Source organism: Panthera leo, chromosome D1 (genome assembly GCF_018350215.1).
Source record: "Panthera leo isolate Ple1 chromosome D1, P.leo_Ple1_pat1.1, whole genome shotgun sequence".
Lineage (NCBI taxonomy): Eukaryota > Metazoa > Chordata > Mammalia > Carnivora > Felidae > Panthera > Panthera leo.
Window position 1 is genome coordinate 113,136,825 of NC_056688.1, and position 22,770 is coordinate 113,159,594.

Below are 22,770 nucleotides of genomic sequence, written 5' to 3' on the forward strand. Positions count from 1 at the left end.
GCTTTTGAGGCCAGTGCTGGCCTTGCCGCGAGGGGCTGCTCCTCCCTGGGCCCCTGCTGGCTTCCTTCGGCCGTTCCAGAAGAACCAGATGGAGAGTCATGAGGCCCTTGCCTAGCATTAGGCCAGGTGCCGCCCCGCAGCTTTCCTGTTCAAGGAAAGTGTGCTGCGGACGCTCCTGTCCAGCGATGGTTCCGTGTTACTGCGGTGTCTGAGGGCGCGTTCCCGTGTTCGGGGACACGCGCCTCCCTGAGCTCCGCGGGCTCTGTCGCCGGCGCCTGGTCGTGAGGCTGCTGTGGCTTTTGTGCTGCCTTCTTTTCTGCTTCGCGTCCTGCTGGCCGCTCTGTGGGGCTGGGGCCACCGCGACCAGCTGAAGTCCACGGACGCTGGGTGCCCTGCCCAAGGATGCATGGCGAGACAGTGCGGAGCTAGGATGGGAACAGGAGGATCCCTGGCTCCTAGCTTTAGTTTTTCCTGCATCCCCACTGCTTTCCCTCACATTCCCAGGGGAGGCCATTCTTGCACCGTGTGTGTGTTTAGGGGGTGGTGGGGGAGGGATAAAAGTAAGGAATAACCAAAATGAATTCAGTAGGGGTTGGTCGATTGAATCAGCAGTTAGGCCTGTACCGGTTTCTTGAGGATCTGCGGGGGAGCTTGGGATGTTCTTGCGTGGCAGGAGCAATGGCAGCCTAGTTGGAACCAGTGAGCATGCCTTGATGGACCACTGGCACTTGGCCGTTGGGCGGGTGGTAGTGCTTCCTGGCTTCTTGGCGGACGCGGACCAGCAGAGGAGCTGTGTTCAACCCACGCACAAACTAGGAATTTTCTACATCTTGTCCTCGGATCTGGTCTCTCTGGTCTTTCAATCTCATCTGAGAAGGTCAGCTCCTGCTTTAGCTGCCCTCCAGCTTCCTAGCCTGGCCACAGACTTCTGTGCCACTGAAGTCCTGTCTCTTCTCTGAGGCTTTTCCGGGGCAGATTCACGCAGACAAGTGCCACGTGGGGCCGGCTGTGCCCTGGGCCTCGGTTTCCCCAGCTGCCCCAGGTGGGGTGGGCCCGTGTGCCCGGAGGCTTCTCTGTTCCAAGTGTCTCCCTCCCCCAGCACGGTCCGTGCTCCCCCCGAGCACCCCGGGTGTGGTGCTCCCTCACGGTGTGTTTTACCGTTTCCTACCCGCTTCCTGGGGCAGCGGGCCGGCGTGATTGATCCAAGCGGCTCTTGTCTCCTGCTTTGATGTTACAAAGATCACACGCTTCCTACAGGCTATAGAGACCAGGGGGAAATTTCGCGGAGCAGGGTAGGGAGGGGGCTGGGGCGGGAGAGGAGGAGGGGGCGGGGGTTTCAGAGTCGTGGGCAGGTGGGGGTCCTGGACGCGGAGCCAAGCAACAGGCTCTCAGCTCAGTCTCCACACCCCTGCTCCTGCAACCTGGGTCCCCACGCAGGAAGCAGGAGGAAGCCAGGCTCCCGACAGACACCAGGACGGGCCCTCCTCAGGGTGAGGGGCCACTGCCCAGACACGTGTGAACCTGGGCCTGGGGACAGGTGAGGGGGGGGTGGGTGTAGCTGTGCCTGCAGGGCGGGCTCGGGGACAGAGGCTCCGAGTGAGAGGAAGGGAGGGTCTGAGCATTCTCTGGTGTCCAGGAGGCCCAACTGGGGCAGTTTCCTCTCTCTCACCTTCTGCCTCACTAAGGTGCCTGGGGTGCTGGGGACTGTTGGAGGGGGTAAGGATGTGGGGAGACCTCAAGCACCCCCACAGCACCCCTGGTGCCTCACAGGGGTGCTGCCGGGAGGGCCAAACGACAGAATCGAGCCCAGGAGGTCATGGAAGGACCCGCTGAGAGAGCAGGATCCTGGGTTCAGAGTGGACCCCTCCCCCTTGCCACACGGCCGGCACCTGAGGAACGGGCAGGGAAGGGTGGTGCCCTGGCCGCAGGGACCTTCCGATGGGGCAGGACGGTGGCCCCTGCTCTGGTGCTAGAGAAGATCCTTTTTCAGGCCGCTGTCTCTGGCCCCCCCCCCCGCCACCCCCGTCCCAGGAGCCCCGGCCACATCTGCCTCTAGCCACCCATCCCCCGCCCCAGCTGTCCGGCCACGTCAGTCAAAACACCTGCCTGATCCCCTCCTTCAGGGCACAGGGCGGCGGACTCCCCAGATGGCACGGCCCGGTGGAGCCGTGCCCATGTCCGGGCATGTCTGCAGCCCCCTGGTGCCACCAGCCTCTTTCCAAACCCTCATTGTATCCCTTAATTTAACTGGCACTTCCTGAGTACCCAGCGCCCGGCCATCCTTGTGGTCTCAAAGTCCCAGGAAAGCCTCTTCTCCAGTGGCACGTCGTGGGCACGGCTCCTGACCCCAGCCCGGCGGGGGTGCTGTGCCCGCTGGCGGCTCGGGGCCCGGCACAGGGATAAGTGGGGGCCGGCCTGGCCGGAGACTCGGGGGCTCCGGGGCGGGGTGGGGGGGGGGGGACGTGCCATGTGGCTCACAGGGCCTCTGGGGCTGGCTTGGGCAGGACGGGAGCGGCCTGGGGCATAGGACGGCTCTCTCTGGCTTCCGCCCGCGGCCTGGGGGGGTGAGGCTGGATGCGGGAGGGGCCGAGACATGGCCCCGAGGGGTCACGCGGGCCTGGCAGGAGGGGTGCATCCAGAAGGTCGAGCCCAGCACCCAGGAACCTCCCGGGCGGTCTGTCTGGTGCCTTTATTAAGCACCGACTGTGTGCCAGATGTGGGCCCAGTGCCTACATGTCTTTGCTCCCTCCCCCACACCCTTTTGAGGGGCACCTTCACGGTTCCCATTTCACAGACACTCGGTGGTAGGCCAGCCCCCCGCCCCCCCCGCCCCCAGACTGGGCGACCCTCGGGTGGGGCCCGCACGGGCCTCGGAGCCCGGCCCCCGTGGCCGAGCCCAGCGTCTGCGAGGTGCCACCCGCCCGGCTCCAGAGGGCACGCCCGTGGGGGAGGGGGACCCAGCCCGGGGAGGGGGGGGCCCCGGGGAGCGGCCGCCCCCACCCTGTCACCCCAGCAGATGCTCCCAGCACCCATCGGACGCTGAGGGGCTCGAGAAGGGAGCCCAATTTGGAGACAAAGGCCGGGGGCTGCGGACGAATATCCGTGGGCATTGTCGGCGGCGAGAGCCAGGCAGCCGCGTGCTCGAGGTCCACAAAGGGGTGGGGGAGGGGCCGCCGGTGGGCCTGGGCTGCACATGCCACCGTTGCCCGGGCGACGGCCCTCTCCCGGAGAGGTCTGCTGGGCCATTGTCCGGGGCACACAGGATGTGTCACACACCAGATGGCCGTGTGCTGTCTAAGTCAGTTATCGGGGGACAGAGTGAAGGAATGCGGCCGGCGCGGCGGGCCGGGGCGCCATCTGTTCCCCCAGACCGCGGGCACCGGGCGGGCATTGAGCGCCCGGCCGGCCGGGCCCAGCCTCCACCGCGGGCTTTAATTAGCTAATTCCATAATTGGGCTTTATTTCAGGTAAATTGCATTTCACACCCGAGAGGGCCGCAATGGCCCGTCCAGGAGTGAAGCACTCAGGCACTTTGTGTTCAGTCGATAATACGGAAAACAAAGCCGGGCTGGGTGCAGGGGCCGTGCCCTGCCCAGATGGGCGGCCCCGCAACAGCACACCGAGGGCCGGGGGGCCGGGGGGCCGGGGTGCCGGGGCCGGGGGGCCTGGGGCGCCGCGGAGGGCCCTGCTCTCCAGCCGGCCGCTTCCTGGGGTTTCCACAAATGTTTACCCAACAAGGAAACAACAGCTTTTGCCTTTCCAGTAATTGTTGTTCCCGCCCCTCCCCCGGTGGGTGCAGGGGTGGTGGGGGGGGGAGGCCACGGGCCCTGCGCCGCCCCTCCTGTCCTCCCCCGCCCTGGCCCGCGCTGGTCAGGCCAGATGCCGAGTCCCCACGGTGGGAGCCCCCCAGGGGGCAGCGGCCCATTGGGGCGCAGCAAGGCGGGGACCCGGGGCCCTCCCTTCCCACAGGGGCCCGAGCTTCCCCTCCATCGGAAACCTGGGCCGCCTGTCCCGACGCTGGCCTCCAGCGGCTTCCAGAGACCCGACTCTCAGCCGCCCCCAGCCCTGCTGGCCTGGGAACGTGGGTGGGTGCTGGAAGGAGAACAGGAGGGCAGAGGCGTCCCAGACGATGGGGGAACAGGTGTGTGCAGCGGACTCACCCCCCACCCCGGCCGAGGGTGACTGCTTGGGGGGCCACGCAGAGTGCCGTGGGCGCCCCTGGGGTGGGGTGAGGGCGGGCTGGGGCTCCCCTGGCACGTGCCCCCAGCCTGCTTGACTCTGGACAGGCCCGAGGGAGCCCCTTGTTACTGATGGGGAAGTCAAGGCCTAGAGGGGGGGTAGGCATGTCTGTGCAGGGGCCCTGCACCCCGCCCCCTGCCGTGGGGATCCAGTCTCTGCTCCTTGACCTCCTTAAAGGGAGGGTGGGCCCAGACGTGCCCACTGCCGTGGTGCAGCTCGGCCCAGGGCCGGTCTGCCTGGGGCGGGGGGGGGACAGACGAGTGTTCCCCTGGGTGGCTCTGCCCCCCTCACCCCCGCATCCACAGCTCCGACCAGGCCTGGATTGAGTGTTGGGTCCTACCAAGGTGCCTGCCTTCCCCAGGGGCTCAGGGGCTGCTGGGAGACAGGCCGCGACCACATCTTGGCCACGCCAGGCGCCCACAACAGCCCCAGTCAGGAGCCATGCCAACCAAGGCTGCAGCCTTTGACGGGATCCACAGCCTCTGCGAGCTCTCTCAACACTGGCCCCCTCCTCTGTGACACAGACCGCGAGTTCCTATGTAGCAGCCACCTGGGCACCTACCTGTAAGGGGACTGGGGGATCCTGTCCACCGGGCAGGAGGCAAAGACAGCTGGACCGGGAGGCGGGGTGGCCCAGGTAGGCGCGCAGGGGAGGGCTGGGAGCTGTCCTGTCCACACCAAGCCTTGTGGCCCAAGAAATGACAGCTGGTGTGTGGGCCGTGGGCCTGGAGGACACGGTCCCTGAGCTCCAACCCTGTGCGTGTCTGAGGACAATGACCTCACCCATCACCCCTGTCCCTTGGAGGAGTCACAAGGCCTGGAGGGGCTGCTTCCCTTGAGGGGCTTCCAGAGAGAGCAGGAGGGGGCTGCGAGCTGGGCCCCGGACCGAAGAAGCGATTTCAATACAAGGAGGTGAGGGTGGGAAGAACATTCCAGCAAAGGTGCCAACAGCAAAGGGGCAAGGCCTGGATGGCAGGCCATGTTTCCTTCCCTCTGCTCAGCTCGTGTGGACAAAGCTGACCTCGGTGCTGGCTATGGGGACGGGGCAGTAATGGCCTGGGCTCAAGGTGCCCGTGGGTCACTGGGAGGGACCCTCCTGCCAGCGGGCTGGCTCCGGGCCTCTTCTCCTTCCCTGGGGCAGGGCAGACGGGCCCAGGGTGCTCCCCAGGAGGACAGGCGTGTTCCAAGGATGGGTCGCTCCCTCAGGAATCCAGGCGAGCGCAGGGCCCAGACAGATTTCGTGACTCCACGTTTATTAGGAAAAGCGTCACAATTAAGAGTCAAAATCATACTGTGAAACTCATTAAAACACAGATTCCAAATCACCTTAAATTATTCTGATTTCTGTGAGACGTGACGCCCGGGAGGAGCCCCTGTCCCATGCTCGGACCGTGACAGCCTCACGCAACTCCTCGCCCAGCAGCCGGCCAGGGGACACGACGGTTCTGTGCCTCTTTCCAGCTGATCGGACCTGGCGGGGAGCTGAGGCGGGGCCGCACGCGGGGCAGGGAGTGAGCGGGAGAAGCTGCCAGTCCAAAGTGGGGGACATTCCACCCCCAGGGGAGCACTCTGGGGACCGCGGTGGGCTGGTCCCTCCTGCCGGAAGCCGTGGCCCAGGCCTGGGGCCTGCTGAGCGGGGCTCCGGGGCCTCCGTCATGGGCATCCTTGAGTTGGCATGGGCTGGGCCTGCCCTGCCCTGCCTGCCTTCTCCAGGGGTCCTGGGTTCGAGTCTGAGGGTGTGGTACCCCCAGACCCTGTCCAGGCTGCCCCTCTGTCTCCTCTCAGGAAGCCCCCTAGGGCCTACCAGGGTGGGCCTGCACTCCCTGTGCTGTCTCTTGGCCGTTCGTGGGATGGACCCAGTGCCTCGGGTGTCCAGCCTGAGCCCTGCCACTGTGTCCCAACTGCCACACGAGTGATGTGGGGTCCACGGTATGGTCTCAGAGCCGAGAGGGGCCCCCGAACCCAGCCAAGTTCTAGTACCCGCTGGCTGGGGAGAGGCGGCCTCAGGGACCCTTTAAGAGCAGGCTCTCGGGGCAGCGTGGCTCACGGGGGGGTCTGGGGCCTGTGAGGGAGGGGCCGGTGACCCAGGGGGCCGCTGCTGGGTGGGAGGTGGGCCCGGCCGCCCGGGGCTCCTCCGGGCCTTCCCTCGAAGGCCTGGGGCCCCGAGCCCCCATCAGGACCCCTCCTCGGGGCCCCTGCGGGGCACAGTCAGCTGCTCGTAGGTGGGCAGGGCGTTGCCCGGCAGGAAGAGCTCAGGGTTGGTGGGGCCGCAGGGCTGCACCTGAGCCCCGCCGCCGCTGGGGGGGCGGCTCCCCGGGGGGCCGCCGTGGTGCAGGGACAGCAGCTGCTGAAGCATGTCCGTGATGAGCACCAGCCTCTGGTCCAGCTGCGCCACCTGTGGAGACGGGAGCAGAGGTGAGGCCGGTGGGGGCAGCCCAGGTGTGCACGTGGCCTCGGGGCCCCGGGCTCCGAGAAGCCCGGGGGCGGGAGGTGCCTTCGTGCAAATGCGCCCGGCCCCGGTCATGCCCGTGTGCGCGCGGAACGAGCCCACGTGTGTCCGGGCCCCCCCCCCCCCCGCCTCCGCCCCCGCGCGTGTGTCTGCACTTGTGCAAGAGGCCCCTCCCGCCCCTTCTCCCGAAAGTGGAGCCCTGGGAGGGGCTCGAGGGTCACGGGGTGGGGTCCGCCCTCCGCCTGACCCCTCTGCCCCCCTACCGACGGCACCACCGTCTTCCTGCTGAGCCAGAAGATCAGGACCCCGTGTGCACCGACCCCCCCAGGGGTCAGGCCAGGGTCCCCGGCGCTCTTTCTGGCCACGTGGCCCGACGCTCTGTTTCAGTAGTCTGTTCTGCTCTGGGCACTGGGGCTGCCCCTGGTGGACAAGACAGGGCCACCCCATGAAACCGGAAGCGAATGCGGGCGCAGCACGGCCCGGGGCCAGCGAGCGCTTCCCCGGCAGGGGCTGCTGGGTAGCCAGCCAGGAGTGCAGGGTCGGGGGCCAGGCTGGGGCGGCGCAGGGAGTCCCGGTGGGCCCTGGGTTGGGTCCTGCCCGCAGGGAGTAGGCCAGGAGGCGTGCCGAGCCGGTGAGCCGTGGGCCCGTGGGGTCCGGGTGTGGGCCAGGGTCTGGGGTCACGGTGCCCTTGAGGGTGATTCCTTCCCGGTGCTCCATCAGAGAAGAAATCAGGCCTTCCTTCCGCTGCCTGGGGTACCGGGAGCACCGGGAGCGGTGGGGACGGGAGAGGAGGAGCGCAGTTCTACCTGAGGGCTCCGTCCTGGGCCGCCCGGGGCCCACTTCCCCGGGACCGGGCAGAGCCGGGTGCTGGCTGGCCGGCCCCGGGGAACATGGCTGCGGGGCGAAGTGGCCTTAAACCCCCGAGGGCTGGAGACCCAGGAGCTGGTCCCCGGGGCGGCCCGCCCCCCTCCTGCCCACCCTAGACCCGGAGCTGGAGGGGAGGGCAGGGGAGGGAGGGGATGGTCGAAACAAGATGCAGACGGGGTCCCTCCTGAGGAGCTGAAGGAGTCCCTTCACCTGAGACCCTGTACCAGGTAGGCCAAGACGGGGGCCAGAAGGAGAAACCCCCGTCCCAGCAGCAGCCCCCCTCCATCAGAAGGGCTGTGGGAGGGGCCCTGCCCTTTCCCCAGAGGCAAAACCCGGGTGACCCGTCTCCCAGCTCTGTGGGGCTGAGGCCCGTGCCTCCCTCAGATGGAGCTGGGTCTGAGACGTAACCTGCGTAAGGTCCCCGGACAGGGGCCTGATCTCCTCTTCTCCCGGATAAATCTGGTGCCGGAGCCCCGGCTGTAGAGGGAAGGGGAAGGGGAGTGGGGCTTCTCTGGCTCAGCTGCGGTGGGGCCTGGGGCCGCTCCGCTCAACCACCCCCCGAACACCCCCAGATGACCGTCCAACACCCTCGTTCTCTGTAGAGCCATTTGGAGGCCACTGACCGAGGCCCCAAGAAGACGACTTGCTCACGGCCACCGGCCGGGACCCCCCGCCTCTCCCATTTCACCCCTGCGGCCCCCACCCCTGGGCTTCTGTGCCGGGAAGACACGCGTGTCAGGCAGGGAGGGGTCAGGGCAGAGGCAGCCGGTCCCGGGAAGGGGTGAGAGCAGGGGTCTGGGCTGAGCTCAGAAGGCTGAGTGGACACTCACAGTGACCGAGACAGGAGGCGACGCGGCGGCGGGGGGCTTGCTCGCCGTCACAGCCAAACCCCACCTCCCTCCCTGGCCCGAGACTCCCGGGGCCCCTCAGTTCCACTACCTGTGGGAGCCCTGGGAGGCCCACGGGAAGTCATCTGGGCTCCCCGAGGCCTGCACACCACTGGCTTTGAACAAGGCACATCCGGGCGTGGCCCAGTGGCACTTAACTGGCCCCAGCTCGGGTATCGATCGGTTTGGCATTAATTAAAGCACCAAGTTCATTACAGAAGAGAATCTGTGGTTTCATAAGCTTTCACCCTATGGCACGTGCACATCTGTCGAAGCCCCCAGGTGTGCATGTGGGTATGGAAGCCTTTACAGGGTGTTCTGGGGCAAAGAGGAAACAGAGGTGTGGCAGGGATGCGGGAGGGGCGGGGGAGGCCGGGCCTCTCCTGGCCACCTGGGCACCGTCCTGTGGTCCGTGCTGGGGCCAGCAGGGGTGCGGTGAACGGTGGTGGGGCGGGGGGCCAAGCCTTCCAGAGCCCTCCTGGCCCCTTCCCCCGGAGCCGTGCCCCTCCTGGAGCTCAGTGGCTGGCCTTGGTGCCACTCCCTGCCCCCAGGGCTACCTTGGGCTCAGCTGCTGGCTCTGAGCACCCCAAGTCTGCCCTGTACTTCCCAGCCCCTAGGCCCTGCCCCTCAAGGCTGATGGAGCCCGACACTCTTGTGCTTGGGGGCAGGGCATCAGGGTGGTCCTGGGACTCATGCAGCAGCCCCTTGGCAGGGGCCCTACTCGCCCGGGGCCGGTGGGCTCCGAAGGGCCCGAGCTGGGGTGGCGGGCGGGTAGCTCCTGTCTGGCCTGGGGCCTGACTCTGTCACTTCCCAGCGAGACGGTCCCTGAGGTGGCCTTGTCCTGCGCTCTCTCTTCTCCACTTGGGCACAGGTGACTTTGTCCCGCTTACACGGTGGAAGGTGACGCGATGAGCACTCAGAGGGCCGGGGTAGCTGCCGTGGGCCACAGAGGTGCGTCCACCTGGCGGGTGCCCAGGGGAAGGCCGCCGTGCTCGGGCCCCGGAGCCACTGGGGCAGATGGGTTTTGGGGATCTGGGACCTCATCCTTCCTTGCAATCTGATAGGGACTGAAAGACTAAGGCCGACAAAAGCGCCCTTGTTCCTGGTCTCCACTCAGCAGACGATGCACGCGGCCCTCGCAGGAGCAAAAAGCAATTAGAGTAAAAGCTAGCGAGAGGGCCCCGGGCGGCTGGTGATCAAACCCGAGGCGACAGGGTTCCTGTGTGATGTGGTTATGAATTTGTTTTCAAAAGAAAATCTTGAAAAAGAGTCTTTCAAGGGAAATTTTTGCAGAACCTGCCTGGCCTTGATCCCAGCCCCAGATCTGCTGATGGCCCTGGCCGCACTGGTGGGAGACAGCCAAGGGGTGGTGGGGGGTGGGGGGACACCAAGGCCTGGGGCTCGAGGGAGGGAGCCCCCTGCTCTGGGAGGCAGCTCGCGGTGCCCTGGGGCCACGGGCGGTCAGGGTCTCAAGGTGGGGCAGGACCTGCTCTCGGGACATCTGAGAGCCGTCTGTAGGGTCCCGGGACGAAGGTCACTTGGGCCCTCCTGTTTGCAGACTGTCCAGGACCCGTGTGGGCTGCAGGGAGTTGGGGGTCCGAGGCTCAAGGCACGCAGGAGTGTGGGGCCCCGGCTGGCTCCACGCTGGCTCACACGCCAGGGACATGCACGGGGACATGGCTGCCAGGACTCAGCCCGTCTGTATAACCTCACCTTTCACCTGCCCTCCGTCCTGCAGGCCCCCAGCTCTCCCCCTCCCATGTCACAGATACCAGGGAGGTGCGGGAGTGAAGGCCCAAGGAACGTGGGGGCCCTGGGGCTGCTGCCGGCCGTCTTCTCCCCCCCCCCCCCCCCCCCCCCCCCCGGCTGCAGACCTGAGACACCTGCAAGGTCCCCGTTCTCCCGGCCCCACCACTGCCGAGCCCATTAGACGGCGAAGCGGCTGCGGTCCAGGTGCACCTCGAGTCCCTGGAGGCTTCCTGGAGGAAGGGGTGTGGTGGCTCACAGCTGGGGGCAGGGCTAGGAGGGACTCGGGGTAGGGGTAGCTTCCCCCAGCCAGGAGGGAGCCCTGTGCTGGAAAGCTCAGGGCAGAAGCCCGCCTTGCCTGTCCAGGGCCCCAGGGCCCCAGCAACACCCCAAAGTCTCACCCCAGAGTCTCCCGCCACCCCTTCCAAACACACAGAGCTCATGCGAAGCCCCCAACACAGGGTGGGACACGGGGTCTGAGGAGTGAATGCCGACCGGCCCGCCCCATGACACAGCCCGGCCACGCCGAGCGGGACCACGGGCCCTGCTGGACGCGGGAAGGACCGAGGGGGTGACACCCCACCTGGGGCCGTGGGGCCACCGAGCAGGTGGTCCCGTCCCCACTCCGGGACTTTCGGGGCCTCTATCCCTGTAGACTGCCACGTCTGTGCCCTGCTCCTGTGGGCGTGGCCCCTGGCCCTCGCTCAGCCACTGCCTGGTCAGGGAGGGCGGCGGGGGTCACGGGGACCTATGACTTTTGCCCCCTGTGCCCTCCCGCACATGCCGGGCACCCGTGTCCACGCGGAGGTGTTGGGGTCTGCCTGCCCAGAGCTCTCCCCACTGACTGTGCCAGCAGGAGGGCCCCCTGATGCGACAGCCGTGGTCCGCTGCCCTCTGGATCTGGAGCGCGCCAGGCTCGGGCGGGGGACACACACCGGCACGTGCACACTGCGAGCGCACGGCGTCCTGCACTCCCATCTGGGCCTTTCCACCTCTCTGGGCCCGGCCCGTCCCTTCCGCGGTTTCCTCGCCTCAGGAGAAGGTTGCAAATCTCGGCATCAGGCTCAGCATCGTGTCTGTCAGTGGAGCCGGGGAGAGCCCTGCCCCCCCCTCCCCCGCCACGGCCCAGCCCAGGCTAGGCCGCCGTGCTCCCTGGCTGGGACGGTTGCAGTAGCCTGTCGGCCAGCTCTCCCCTGCAACGAGCTCCACCTCAGTCCCAGAAGCCGCGTCCCTGCTGTGGTCCCCCGGCACGTCCCCCTTGGCTTTCTGGCCTCCCCTCCTTCTTCCCTCTTTATTCAGTCCACTCCAGACCTCCGGGCCGGTCCGTAAACATGGTGGCCTGTGTCGGGGACGCTCCTGCTGTCTGCACCAGCCACTCCCACCGTTAGGTCTTACCAACATCACCGACCGAGCTCGCCGCCCTCCCGATCCCCCTGAGCAGCGCCTAACCTCTTTCCCCCCGAGACGCCCAGTGTGGGTTTGTGTCGCTCATTAGAATCAGGCTCCACGCGCCTGGGACCCCCGCCCTTCCTCGCCAGCGCTGGGGGGCTCCGGTGAACGCTGGCACGATCAACGTGGCGGGTGCTACGGGGCCCAGCCCCCTGGGGACCCTCGGGCCAAGGGGAAGGGGGGAGGTGCGAGGTGTCCCTGCCCGGCGGGCGGCCCGGCCGGCCCCGAGCGCGCATGTGGCCTGCGCTGGGCCCCCGACTCCTCGGGGCTCGGGAGCCCCCTCCTCCACGGCAAGCCGCTGACAACAGCACCCGTAAATCAGCCTTTCGGGAGGGCCCGTGGGGCCGGGCCGTCTTACGGAGCTGGGTATGAGTGCGAATAGATCACAGCGCTTCGTAACGTCCTAATTTATGGCAGGAGACGGTGTAATTGCGTTTATGGCTTTGTTTTAGTGCTTTCGCTCTTGGAGGAAGACCGACCGTGTTTCTAGCTGCTGGGGTTTACTGCCAGTCCCCGGGGCAGCCGCTCGGCTGGGCCTTTCCGCCCTGCGGCCAGCGGGCGTGCACCCAGCCGCCCCGGGGGGCGTGCAGGGGAGCCGCGGGAGGCCGGGGGTGGGGGTGGGGGTGGCTGTGTGCATACAGGTGTGCCGCATAAGCGCGGGGTCCGGGTGCAAGGGGAGGGCCGGGCACCGGACAGGCCGCCTGGGTTCGGGTCCCAGCGGGGCGGGCTGGGGTGGGTCGCTGCCTGAGCCCGCTTCTCCGGGCGATGGCACAAGCCCCCTCGGCGGGAAGCTGCAGGGATTGAAAGGGTTCACGCTCGGGACCCCGGAACCAGGGCCCGGCACCCGCTGAACTCCGACGAAGGGTCCCGCTGCCTCGTGACCAGTGATTCCTGGGAGCGCGTGTTCAGGCGTGCACGTGTGCTGTGCGGACTGAGGCTGAGCCAGGATTCCGGCGCAGGCCGGTCGGTGCGTGTGTGTGCACACGCGCGTGCACGCACACCCACACTGGGCTTTACAGAGCACGGGAGACTGTGTCGGGGGATCCGTGGGCCGCTCGGGTGTGATTTTACACACTTCGCCGCCCACCAAATCGTCCCCTGAGCTGCCGAGGGTGTGAGTGTGTCTAGCGGGACCTCGAGGCCCCTGGGCCTTTGCACGTGCCAAGGAGGTGAGCGCCGGGCCACAGCTGGCGGTGCTGCTGGGACAGCGCGACACAGGGGGTGAGCAGCAGGGGCCCCACTCGGCAGGGGGCTCTGCGAGGTGCCAGGTGTCTTCCAACAGGGACTCGTGGCCACCAACACGCATCGTGTCCTCCCGCCGTCTCCCAGGCCTTCTGCTTGGGCGAACACCGGCCCAGAGAGGCAGGAGACACGGCAGCCACTGCGTCTCGGCCCCAGCACCGGTGTCACGGGGGGCTCGATGGGTGGGCACTTTGCTAAGGTGAGTGTTTTGGAGGCCGCGGACCAGGGCCCCTGTCCCAGCCCGTCCCTCGCGTCGCTTGCTGTGCCGTTCGCGCTGCAGGGCGGATGGAGGAGGCCGCGCACAAGGAGGAGGCAGGTGGCCTGAGCCGGGTCTCGGCCGGGTCCTTGGCGTACCGTGACCGGACGGTGAGGGCCTGGTCGGGGCCACTCCCCAGGCCCCTTCCGGAGGCCTGCCTGGGCCTGGCTGGCCCTCGCTGAGCACGCCGCAGGAGCACGGGTCGCCTGCCTCTGAGAAAGTCCTTCTCCCCGCCCACAGACACGTGCTTGCCTGGGGGCGGGAGAAGGGGGACCCCAGCACCGCCGGGCTCCGGGCCGTCCGCCGACGGGGGCCTCAGGATCATGGCGCAACCCTGCACACCCAGCCCTAGGGCGTCCCTCTGCACAGACACCCCCAACTCCAGGCCCCAGCTCCGTGCTCCCCGCCGGGACTCCAGGACCTCGCCTCCGCCGGCACACGGGTCTCACGGGGTCTCGGCCCAGCAGGGTCCCAGAGGGCACCCGGGCTCCAGCCTGCCCCCCGCCCTGTCCTCCCAGCTCAGACATCCACACAGTACAGCACTCAGTACCTCCCACCCGCTGGGGCCCTGAATCCAACCCCCGGCCTCTCCTTCTCCGACACCCCATCCTGGCCGGCCGCGTCGTTGGATGGGACTGTCATAGCCAGTCCGCGGAATTCCCGGAGTGAAAGCAAATCTTCCGCAGCCCCCTCACCCAGTCCTCCCTGATCCTCTTCTCTCAGACCCTGAGCACATACGCCCCTGTTGGTCCTGCCCCAGGGCCTTTGAACGTGCTATTCGCTCTGCCACCACGTCGTATAACCTCAGCTCCAATGTTGAGAGCAGACTTCCCCGACCTTTCCAGCCAGGAGCCTCCTGATCTCACTGCTCACAGTTCTGTCTACACCTCTCTCCACTCCGCAAAATGTCCTAGTGTGTTGGTTTACTTCCTCGTGGCCCCTTTCACCAACCAAAGGCTCCCGAGGCCAGGCCTTCGACCACGCTGTCACTGTTGTATCCCCAGAGGGTCTCCCAGAGCCTGGCAGGTAGTAGGTGCCGGGTAGATACACGTGGGATAAAGTCGGTGCCTCACAAATACTGCTGGCTGAGCGAACGAGGCCCCCTGACATTCTCTGGGGGCCCCAGTGCCAGGCAGGAGGGACAGAGGTCCCCCAAACCCAGGGCTTGCTCTGTCTCTGGAGCAGGGGCCAGGAGCACTGCCGCTACTGCTCTCAGGCCTTTCCATTGTCATTGATTTGTAAGCGCTCTTTGTATATTAAGGAAGTCTGTCCTTTGACACGTACATCCCGACCGGCTTTCCCTAGTGTGCCGTTTGCGTGGTGAATCAGTTTGTGGCAGTCGTGAATATTATGTTTCGTCTTGCCGTACAAAAGTCTTATTTATCTGTTTGCTTTTTCACGCAGTGGGCGTTATCCCTCTTCCCCTTTCCGGCTTCCAGATTTCTGTGCACACTTGGGTGGCCCTTTCTTCCTGGCGCTTGTTTGGATGTGTACTTTACCCGCAAACCTTTGATTTGCATGGGAGTTAGTTTGAACTAAGGTTTCAGTGCTGATCCTATCGACGCACCGAACTTTACTGAGTGGCCTTCCTTTTCCCCTCTGCGCGCGAAGACCTTCTTATACACGATGTTCGTTACGCCCCAACCTACCTTGTCATCTGCGTGAAGACCCTAATAATGGCGGCCTAACAACGCGCTTTGCTCTGGGTCATTCCTACGTGGCAGGGCTGTTCTTTCTGGAGGTGGAGAACCTCGGTAGCTCCGTCCCCGGGCCCAGCAGAAGAGGCCTCGAGGGGAGCGGGGACCAGCTCACCGGGACAAGGCCAGCGTGCTCTGCCCTTGGCCCCTGCGGCCCGAGGGATGCGTTCTTCTGCTCCCACCCGGGGGAAGCCTGTCCTCTGTCCCACTGTGTGGTCCGAGCCCGTCGCCCGCCCTGCTGGCCCCGGCCTCGGAGCCCCCTGTCTGGCCCCGCTCCCGCCCCCTCCCTCCTGGCCGTGAGGAACATCCTCCTGGGACCCCACGTGGCTCGTGCCCTCAGCTCGTCCCCGTTCTGCCATCTCCTCCACGAAGCCTCCCTGGGTTCTGTCCTGCATGCAGAGAGCTGCCCCCCAGGCCCCGGCCCCCGTCTACCTTTCCTTTCCTCCAAAGCTCATGCCCACACTACCGGCCTGTTTCTCATGGGTTTTACTTCCTGTCCCCCCGCTCCCCCCCCCCCCCCGGACGAAAAGCCCTGCAGAGTTTGTGTGCGCTGTGCTGTTCGTCGACACAGTCCGTCCTCCCGGACACGCAGTCCCCTGCCCTCCCCCCGCGCCTTCGTCGGGGACGACACATCCACGGCCCCAGCAAGCCCCACTGAGGCCTCCGCGGCCGGCTTACAGCAACGCTTCAGGGAGGAGAAGGCTCCCGGCGCGGGGCGGGGGGGTCGGGGCAGAGTCAGGGGGACCCGGAAGGGGGGCCTGGGCGGTGGGCTGGGGGAGACCCCGGGTGGGGCTCGGGCCTCCCTGCCGGGCCGGCCAGCCCCTAGCGGGGCCTCCGGGGGGTCCCGGCAGCGGAGGCCAAGCAGGGGCCGCCGCCCGCCCTGCCCACGTCCGGCAGCCCTGGGCCGGGCCGACGGAGCCGCCCTGCTCGGGGGCCGGGCCAGCGGGAATGTAGGGCAGGCTGGAAACGGGGGCTGGAAGCGAGAGGCCGTGTTTATGTTGGCGGTGCAAACGCCCCACCTGCGTTTGATTCTCCCCCGCCTCCCCCCTGCGCTGCCCCTCTGACGAGCCCCAGAGTCCAGGAAGCCAGGGGGACGCCGGGCAGGACACTTCGTACCTGGAGCCAGTGGCGGGGCGGGGGGGAGGGGTGCCTCGGCCGGACCCCAGGCCGGCGGGAGGGTGACAGCCCGCCCGGCGACGGCTGGCAGGTGGGCAGGGGCTGCCGGTGGCTGTGCTGGCCGTGTGCTTTCTGCCACCGGCCGCTTCTGGTCAGGCCTGGCCACCCCCACGCCCCCACCCGGGGGGGGGGCCCTCGGCCGGGGCCTGGCGTACGGGAGCCCTAAGCCCGCCAGCCTCCGGGCCACCTAGCGGTGCCCCCTCCAGGCTCGGCTCACCCTCCCTGCAGCTCTCCATGGCCAACAGGCCTCGCCTCCGTCCTCACAGCCCGTCTTGGCCCTAAGCGCAGCCCCTGGAGGTCTCCCTACTGCCCTCGGAATGGAGACACGGCCCCGCCTTGGCCACAGGGCCCCTCACGGTCTGGGCCCTGTGTCCCACCTCAGTCACTGCCCCTTCATGCCCCAGGCTGGCTTCTTCCGGTTCCTTGGATGTGCCACAACCCTCCCTGCCTCAGGACCTTTGCACCAGCCGGTCCCACTTCCTGGAATAGTCCACCCCTCCGCAGAGCCCACGGATCCTTCTCCTTCTTCTGCCCCGGGCACCGCTGGCATTGTTGGCTTCCTCAACATCTGCCTCCCTGAAAGCAGGGACAGGCCATCCGTGACCCCTCACCGGCCGGCTGACTCTGGGCCCAACGGGGAGGGGACAGCTGCGTGGGGCAGCTGAAGGGGCCCGTCTGACAATGGAGGTCCCCGTGTATGTGCTTGGGTCTCCTGGGGGGCAGGGCCTGGCTCCCCTGGACAGTCACTCAGGCCCATGAAAGAAGGAGAAGGCCCCAGGGTGTCCCCCAGGTTCCCAGCACCTCACAGCTGCCTCTGACCAGTTCCCTGTCCCCCAGCTCCGGCCACACCCACGGCCCGGAGCGTTCTCTCTGCCCCCCTCTCTCAGGCCGCGCTCCCTGTCCCCGCTCAGCCTGGGCCCACAGGCTGGGGCCCGTGCACCCAACCCCACCTGCCCGGCCCCGCCGGCCGAGCCCCCTCCCCAGTCCACGGCCCGGCCCGGCTGGGGGTTCTTGTGGTCTCGTTTTCCAGCCGGCCCGCTCGCAAGGTGCGTGTGGTCTAAGTGCTGCCCCCAAACGCCAAGACGTTTCAGAGAGTTGTCCCCTTGGACCGGCCGCCTCACCCCGGCTCCTCTCCCCTCCCAGGCCACCCGGCTTTTCCCCCTGCGGCTGTACTCGAAGGCACCGACAGGTGCACGTGGACAGACTCCCTCCGTGGCAGGTCTTAGCATAAATGGTAACGGGAGACGCTGCGGCTCTCCACTCGCTTGTTTTTATTCCACGCAGGTCTTGGGGCTGTCTTGTGGAAACGTGTCCACGGAGCCTGCTCTTGGGGGCGGCCGCGCAGGGAGCCTGTTGGTGGGGCTCTGGGAGAGTCACGTGGCCGGTGGCGGGGAGGCCGAGGGCTCAGAGGACAACCCCCACCCCCCGCCTCCATCCCCCAGCTCTGCAGGCTCCGAGGGACTCAGGGGAGGGGGCTCTGCTCCGGGAAGTGGCCTTCTGGGGGCCGTGGCCAAGGCTGTGCTCTGCAGTGGCCCTTCCACGTGGCCCCTGCACCTGCCTTCCTGCTCCCACTGGCCCCTCCTTGGCCCGGGGCTCACAGTCAAGCCTTGAGGGACGACCCTCCCCTCTTGCTAAAGGGTCCTTCCTCCTTTATTCTGGGGACTGGGCTGCCCCGCAGGTGGGGTGGGCCTCCTGTGACCCCGCCCCCGACATGCCCTCGACCCCAGAGACCACTGGCCCCCGACAGAGCACTTTGTGTCCTTCGGCCGTCTCTCACCTTCCCCACCCCCTTGCCACCAGGAAGGATCGCTTCTGCCCGACACCTGTCCCCCTGGCCGCTTGGCTAAGCCACACGCTGTGTCCCCTGCTCCCCGGCCGCTGCAGACCCGGGACAGTCTGCCCGCATCCGGCCCGGGGGTCCCCCAGAACGCTGCCGGCTTGCACCCTGCTGGCCCACTCACCTCCCACGGTCTGCCGCCTCCCCCAGAGCTCTGCGTGCCCTTCTCCGTCTGCATCTCGAGGACCCGGGGGAGAGGGGTCCTCTGCCCTGGCCTGTCCTCGGGCTGTCCAGCCGCTGTCCGAGGCCGCCCCGTGGAGAACACCAGCCAGCTTAGCTCTCTCCCCTCTCCCCAGGTCACCGGCATGCCCCTCCCTCCACCAGCAGACTCCCCATCACGAACGGCAAACGAATGAAGCCCTCCCTTGACTTTGCCCCGTGGCCACAGCCCCCCCCCGCCCCGTCTCTCCTGGGAGGTGCTGTCCCCTGTCCTCCGGGCCCAGGCCGGGCAGCACCTGCGTCCAGCACCGCACACGGGCCTCCTGCCTGCTGGGCCGCCTCTGCAAGACGTCAAGGCGTCCGGGACTCAGTGAGTCCTCTCTGGGCCCGATGTCTCTCCCAGGCCGCTCCTGTCCGAGATCCCTGCTTAGGTAAGGGGTCAGGTCAGAGATCCCGGGGCCTCCCGGCTCCTTGCTCTCGGATCTCTCATGTGAACCAACCCCAGAGGCACCAGCATGGTCAAGGCTGGACATATTCAGGGCCCAGCAAATCCATCTCGAATCTGAGCCTCCTTCCTGCCCGCCATAGCTGTTGCCCTGGGCTGAGCCACCAGCAACCCGCCGCATGCCACGGCCGCCTCTCACCTGCGGCCCCATAGCCACTCTTAGACCTCAGAAGAAGGGCTTAATATAAGGGCTCCCCACGCCCTCAGCGCCAAGGCCAGGGTCACTGTCGTGGCCCTGATGCCCATCACAATCCAGGCACGTCTTCCTTGCTGCCCCTGCTTGATCGGCTCTGTCTTATGGGCCTTCCGTGCAGGCTCAGCCCTGCCACGGGGCCTTTGCACCTGCTGCCCGTGAGGCAGGCTCTCCGCTCTGTGAGCTTCAGGCTGCCTCTGCCGTCCTTTAAGCATTTACATAAGTGCCCCTCTCAGGTACCACCCCCATCCCGGCAGGCCTGTGACCTATCCGCTGCCCTGTCCTTGGCCCCTATCACCGTTTTGCCGCCCCGTCTCCTTTTGTGTCTCTGTCCACTGCAGATGGTCAGCTCCTTGAGGGCGGGGCTCGTCGCAGCTGCTAGGCCAGGGCCGGGCGCATAGTAGGTGCTTCGTGAAGACTCGTGCAGAAGGGGCCACCAGGGGCGGGGACTGTTCAGGTCGGCTCCAGGGAGGGCGACCAGCAGAGGGGCTGAGGGGCTCGGCCCGCGTGTGTGTTCATGCACGCGTGTGTGCGTGGGTGCGTGCATGGTGCACACACACGAGCTTCCGCCAGAGCTGTGCCGAGGGCCACACCGGCCGCGGGTGAAAGCTGGGAGCCGGCACCTGCAGGACTCAGGGGTGGCGGCCGGGACGGGGGTGCGGGAGGGCTAAGGTACAGACCGGCCCCCCGCGGTCCCCGGGGGCCCTGCCTGCTCTCGAGGTGCCGGGGTGTCCGGTCTCACTGCCTCTCCCGCCTTGGTCCTGGCCCGGAGACAGCAGCCCCATGACTCAGCAGCCCGGCGCAGGCTGCAGCTGTGGCTGAACTAGACGGGCAGGCAGCCCCTGGCCCCCCGGCCCCCCGGCCCCCCGGCCCCCGGGCCCCTGGGCTGGGACCCAGCCCGCGGCTGCTCCCCCACCCCCACTTCCTGCTCAAGCTCCTAGGACAGGATTCCCTGAATTCGCCGCCCCCTGAGGCTGGAACCAGGTTGCAGGCTGGGCCCGAGGGCTCTGGGCTGGGGTCCCAGATGGGGGCCGGGGTGGCCGGGCCTGGAATCTGGCATCCAGCCCCTCTCCTGGCACCTGCAAGAGCCTGTGGGGAGGGAGGTGTGGGATGTGCCCGACGGCAGGGCCGGAGCCCCCTTCCGGAACCTGCCTTCCTAGGGAAGTCGCAGGGGTTTCCTCCCCTGTGGGCTCAAGCCCAGTGTCCTGCCCGGAATGTGAGGCCTTGCTGGGAGCTTGGGGTGTGCCTTCCCCACGTCGTGGAAGTGACAACGCCCTCCCAAGGCTGTTCCCTCCTGGCTCGTGAGGCCCAGGGCCCTGAGCCAGAAGCCCCCTCAGCCTGCCCTTCCTCTGCCCGACACTGTCCGCCTCTTGCACAGCCCTCGGGACGGGGAGCTCAGTATCTCATAGGTAAGCCCAGCATGCTCGCCCTGTCTGGGTGTTGGGGCAGATCCCTCCACGAAGCACGATCCCAAGCCCCGGCAGAACGGGCCTCTGGGCCTCTGGGAGGCTTGGGCTGGGGCGGGAGCGCACAGACGGTTCTCCGAGGCCTCCCACAGCAACTTCTGGTCCTCCGGCCATCAGAACAGCGAGGGGCCCTCCAGGCTCGCCTATCCTCTCCGCCCCCCCAACCGCCCCCTCCCTGGCACCTCGGTGCTGTGCCCGGCACCCCGCCCTGTGCCTTGCCCGCGCTCTGCCCACTGCCCCCCTCCAAGTCCCTCACCCTTCACGGCTCAGCGTGGGGTGGTTCCCACCTCGCCGGGTCTGGGCGCCTCCCCGGGACCCACCTCCCGGGGACGTGTGGCCCCGGGGAGGCCTGTGCTGTCACCTGGCCACAGCCAGGCACAGCAGGTGCTCGGTGTCATGTGTGGGGGCGGACCCGAGGCTCTGTCTCCACCACCCCGGCCACCCAGGCCCTGGCCACGCTCCCCGTGGCTAAACAGGGTGTTGCTGCAACCCCTCCCCCCACCCCCCACCGAGACCGACTCTCTGGGAAGCGGGTGAGGAGGTGGGGGAGCAGGGTGGGCGGGCAGGAAGTTGCCGGGGCTCCAGGCCAGGCCCCGAGTGCTCCAGCCCCATCTGGACAGAATTGGCCGGTCCCGCGCCCTCTCTGCTCCCAGCACCCCTCCTTCCCAGGCAGGCGGACGTTCCCGGCCCTCCCCTCCGTCCCCGTTCCCTGGCCCACCTTCCCTACTGTTGCCTGAGGTCCCTCCCTGGGGCCCCTGCCCTTGGGGTTCTCGCTGGCTCCCCCGTTCTGCTGGCTGGGTGTGGCCGACCGCCTGGTCAACAGCCCGACCCCACCACCTGCCAGCACGGGCCCTGGCCTTCGGTCACCTCTCCTGGCTTTTGTCGTGGCCTCTGTTAGCCACGCGTGGGAGGGGCGCTCTGAGAGGCGGTGGAGGGGTGGGTCTGCCCGTCCGGGGCCTGGGCCAGTCTCTCGGCCCCCTGCCCTGCAGTCTCGTCCCGGTCACGGGGGGCAGGTGGTGGTCAAGTCATTTACAGTCACTGATGGATGACAAAGTGCCACGGCCGGGAGGGCAGGGGCCCAGGGCAGACCCAGAATGTCGTGGCCGTGCCCGGGGGCCCATCCTGCGGCACGGGTGACCCACGGATCAAGGTGGTCTTTACACAGGTGCCGGGAGAGGGCACAAATCCCCAGAGTTCCGGGCTCCTGGTTGGGGCGGTGTCCCGGGAGGGGAGCCCGGGGGCAGGTGGGGGGCCTGGCTCTCAGGCTCTGCCTCCCCCCTCCTCCCCCAGCCTGGATGGACACCGGGAGGGCTGCGGCGAAGGTGGGGCCCCCCAGGCCAAGAGAGACCGTCTCTGGACACAGGGGCCTCCCCTAGTCGAGTTCCCCGGGGTTCCGGGGTCCCACCCTACGCGGGGCGGGCACTGCAAGGCACTGGCCCCGGTTCCGTCGCTTTTGGGCCCCGAATCCGCTGGCTTCTCCGGAAGCCCACGGGCCGCCCGCCATTTGGGGAAGGGAGGAGGGGCCGGGGCCGGTGGCAGGCCCTCCACATGCCACCTGCCCGTGGCGGGGAAGGGAGGCCTGTGCTACCCCAGGGCGTCCACCCACCCTCGGCAGAGGAGTCTGCGTGGGGGCCGGGTCAAAATGGAAAAGAAAGGGACTTCTCCGCATCCTCACGGCTCCTGTGAAAGTGACAGAGCCACTTTTGTCCCCCTGCACTCTTGTCCCCACCTCAGTCCAGTCCCCACACCAAAGCCGTGACCTTAGGAAGCCCGGCTCTGACCCTGAAGTGTGTGGCCACAGGGCCGGGGCACTGGCGGGGAGAGATTCGGGGTGTCCTCGGGAGGCCGGAGCGGAGTGGCGGGGGTTCCCAGGAAAGCCCACAATGCTCGGAAGGTGAGTGGAAGGGTGGGGGAGGCGTCCACCCAGGAGGGAGGTGGGGGGCTGGCTGGGGGCCCGTCTGGCCTAGGCTGACCTGGGAGCTGATGAGAAATTCAGGCCCCAGCCTGTGGCTCCCAGCCCGCCCTTCCTGCTCCTGAGGCCGGAAGGAAGAGCTCTTGGGGACACCGGGGCTGGGTGGGGGGGACCCACACTGGCCAGACCGGGTGTGGTCTGCAGGCCTCTGGGAGGACCTGGGTGGCCCACTGTCACAGCCTGCAGGTTCCCCATTCGTGCCCAGATCCAGGGGCCTCGGAGACCATCCTTGGGTCTCCAAGGATGACTTGGGTCATATCTCAGCAGAAGCCCCCGTGCCTCTGTCAGCCTGAGTTAAAGGCGGGGAGGGCGTCCCCACCAGTGAGCCCTTCTCTCTCATTGCTGTCCCTTCCCACCGAGCCCCAGCCCCCGGCTCCCGTCCAGGGACCTGTCAGCTCCAGTCTGAACATGTAGCTTGAAGTGCCTGCCTCCTTACCTGCTCTCCTGCTCTTCTCAGACCTGGCAACACACCCTCACGTTCCCCCTCTGAGCCCCTGCCCTCTGCTGACCAAGCCCTCTTCCTCCTCCTTCCCCTCCTCCCCAGGAGGAGATCGTCAGATCTTCCAGTCTCCCGCACCATCGCTCCCTGCCTCCGTTAGGGAGTTTTCTCACCGTCAGCAAGCGAGGCCA

General features: G+C 67.4%; 1 protein-coding gene across 1 annotated transcript in view; it reads right to left on the reverse strand.

Moving 5' to 3' along the window:
- Window positions 1–5,475: 5,475 nt before the first annotated feature.
- Window positions 5,476–22,770, reverse strand: part of KCNQ1 (potassium voltage-gated channel subfamily Q member 1) — a 317,819-nt gene continuing 300,524 nt past the window's right edge. The window contains exon 16 of the mRNA XM_042905409.1: window positions 5,476–6,634. Coding sequence (XP_042761343.1) covers window positions 6,413–6,634 — 222 coding nt within the window. The 3' untranslated portion in view covers window positions 5,476–6,412. The remainder of the gene's footprint in view (window positions 6,635–22,770) is intronic.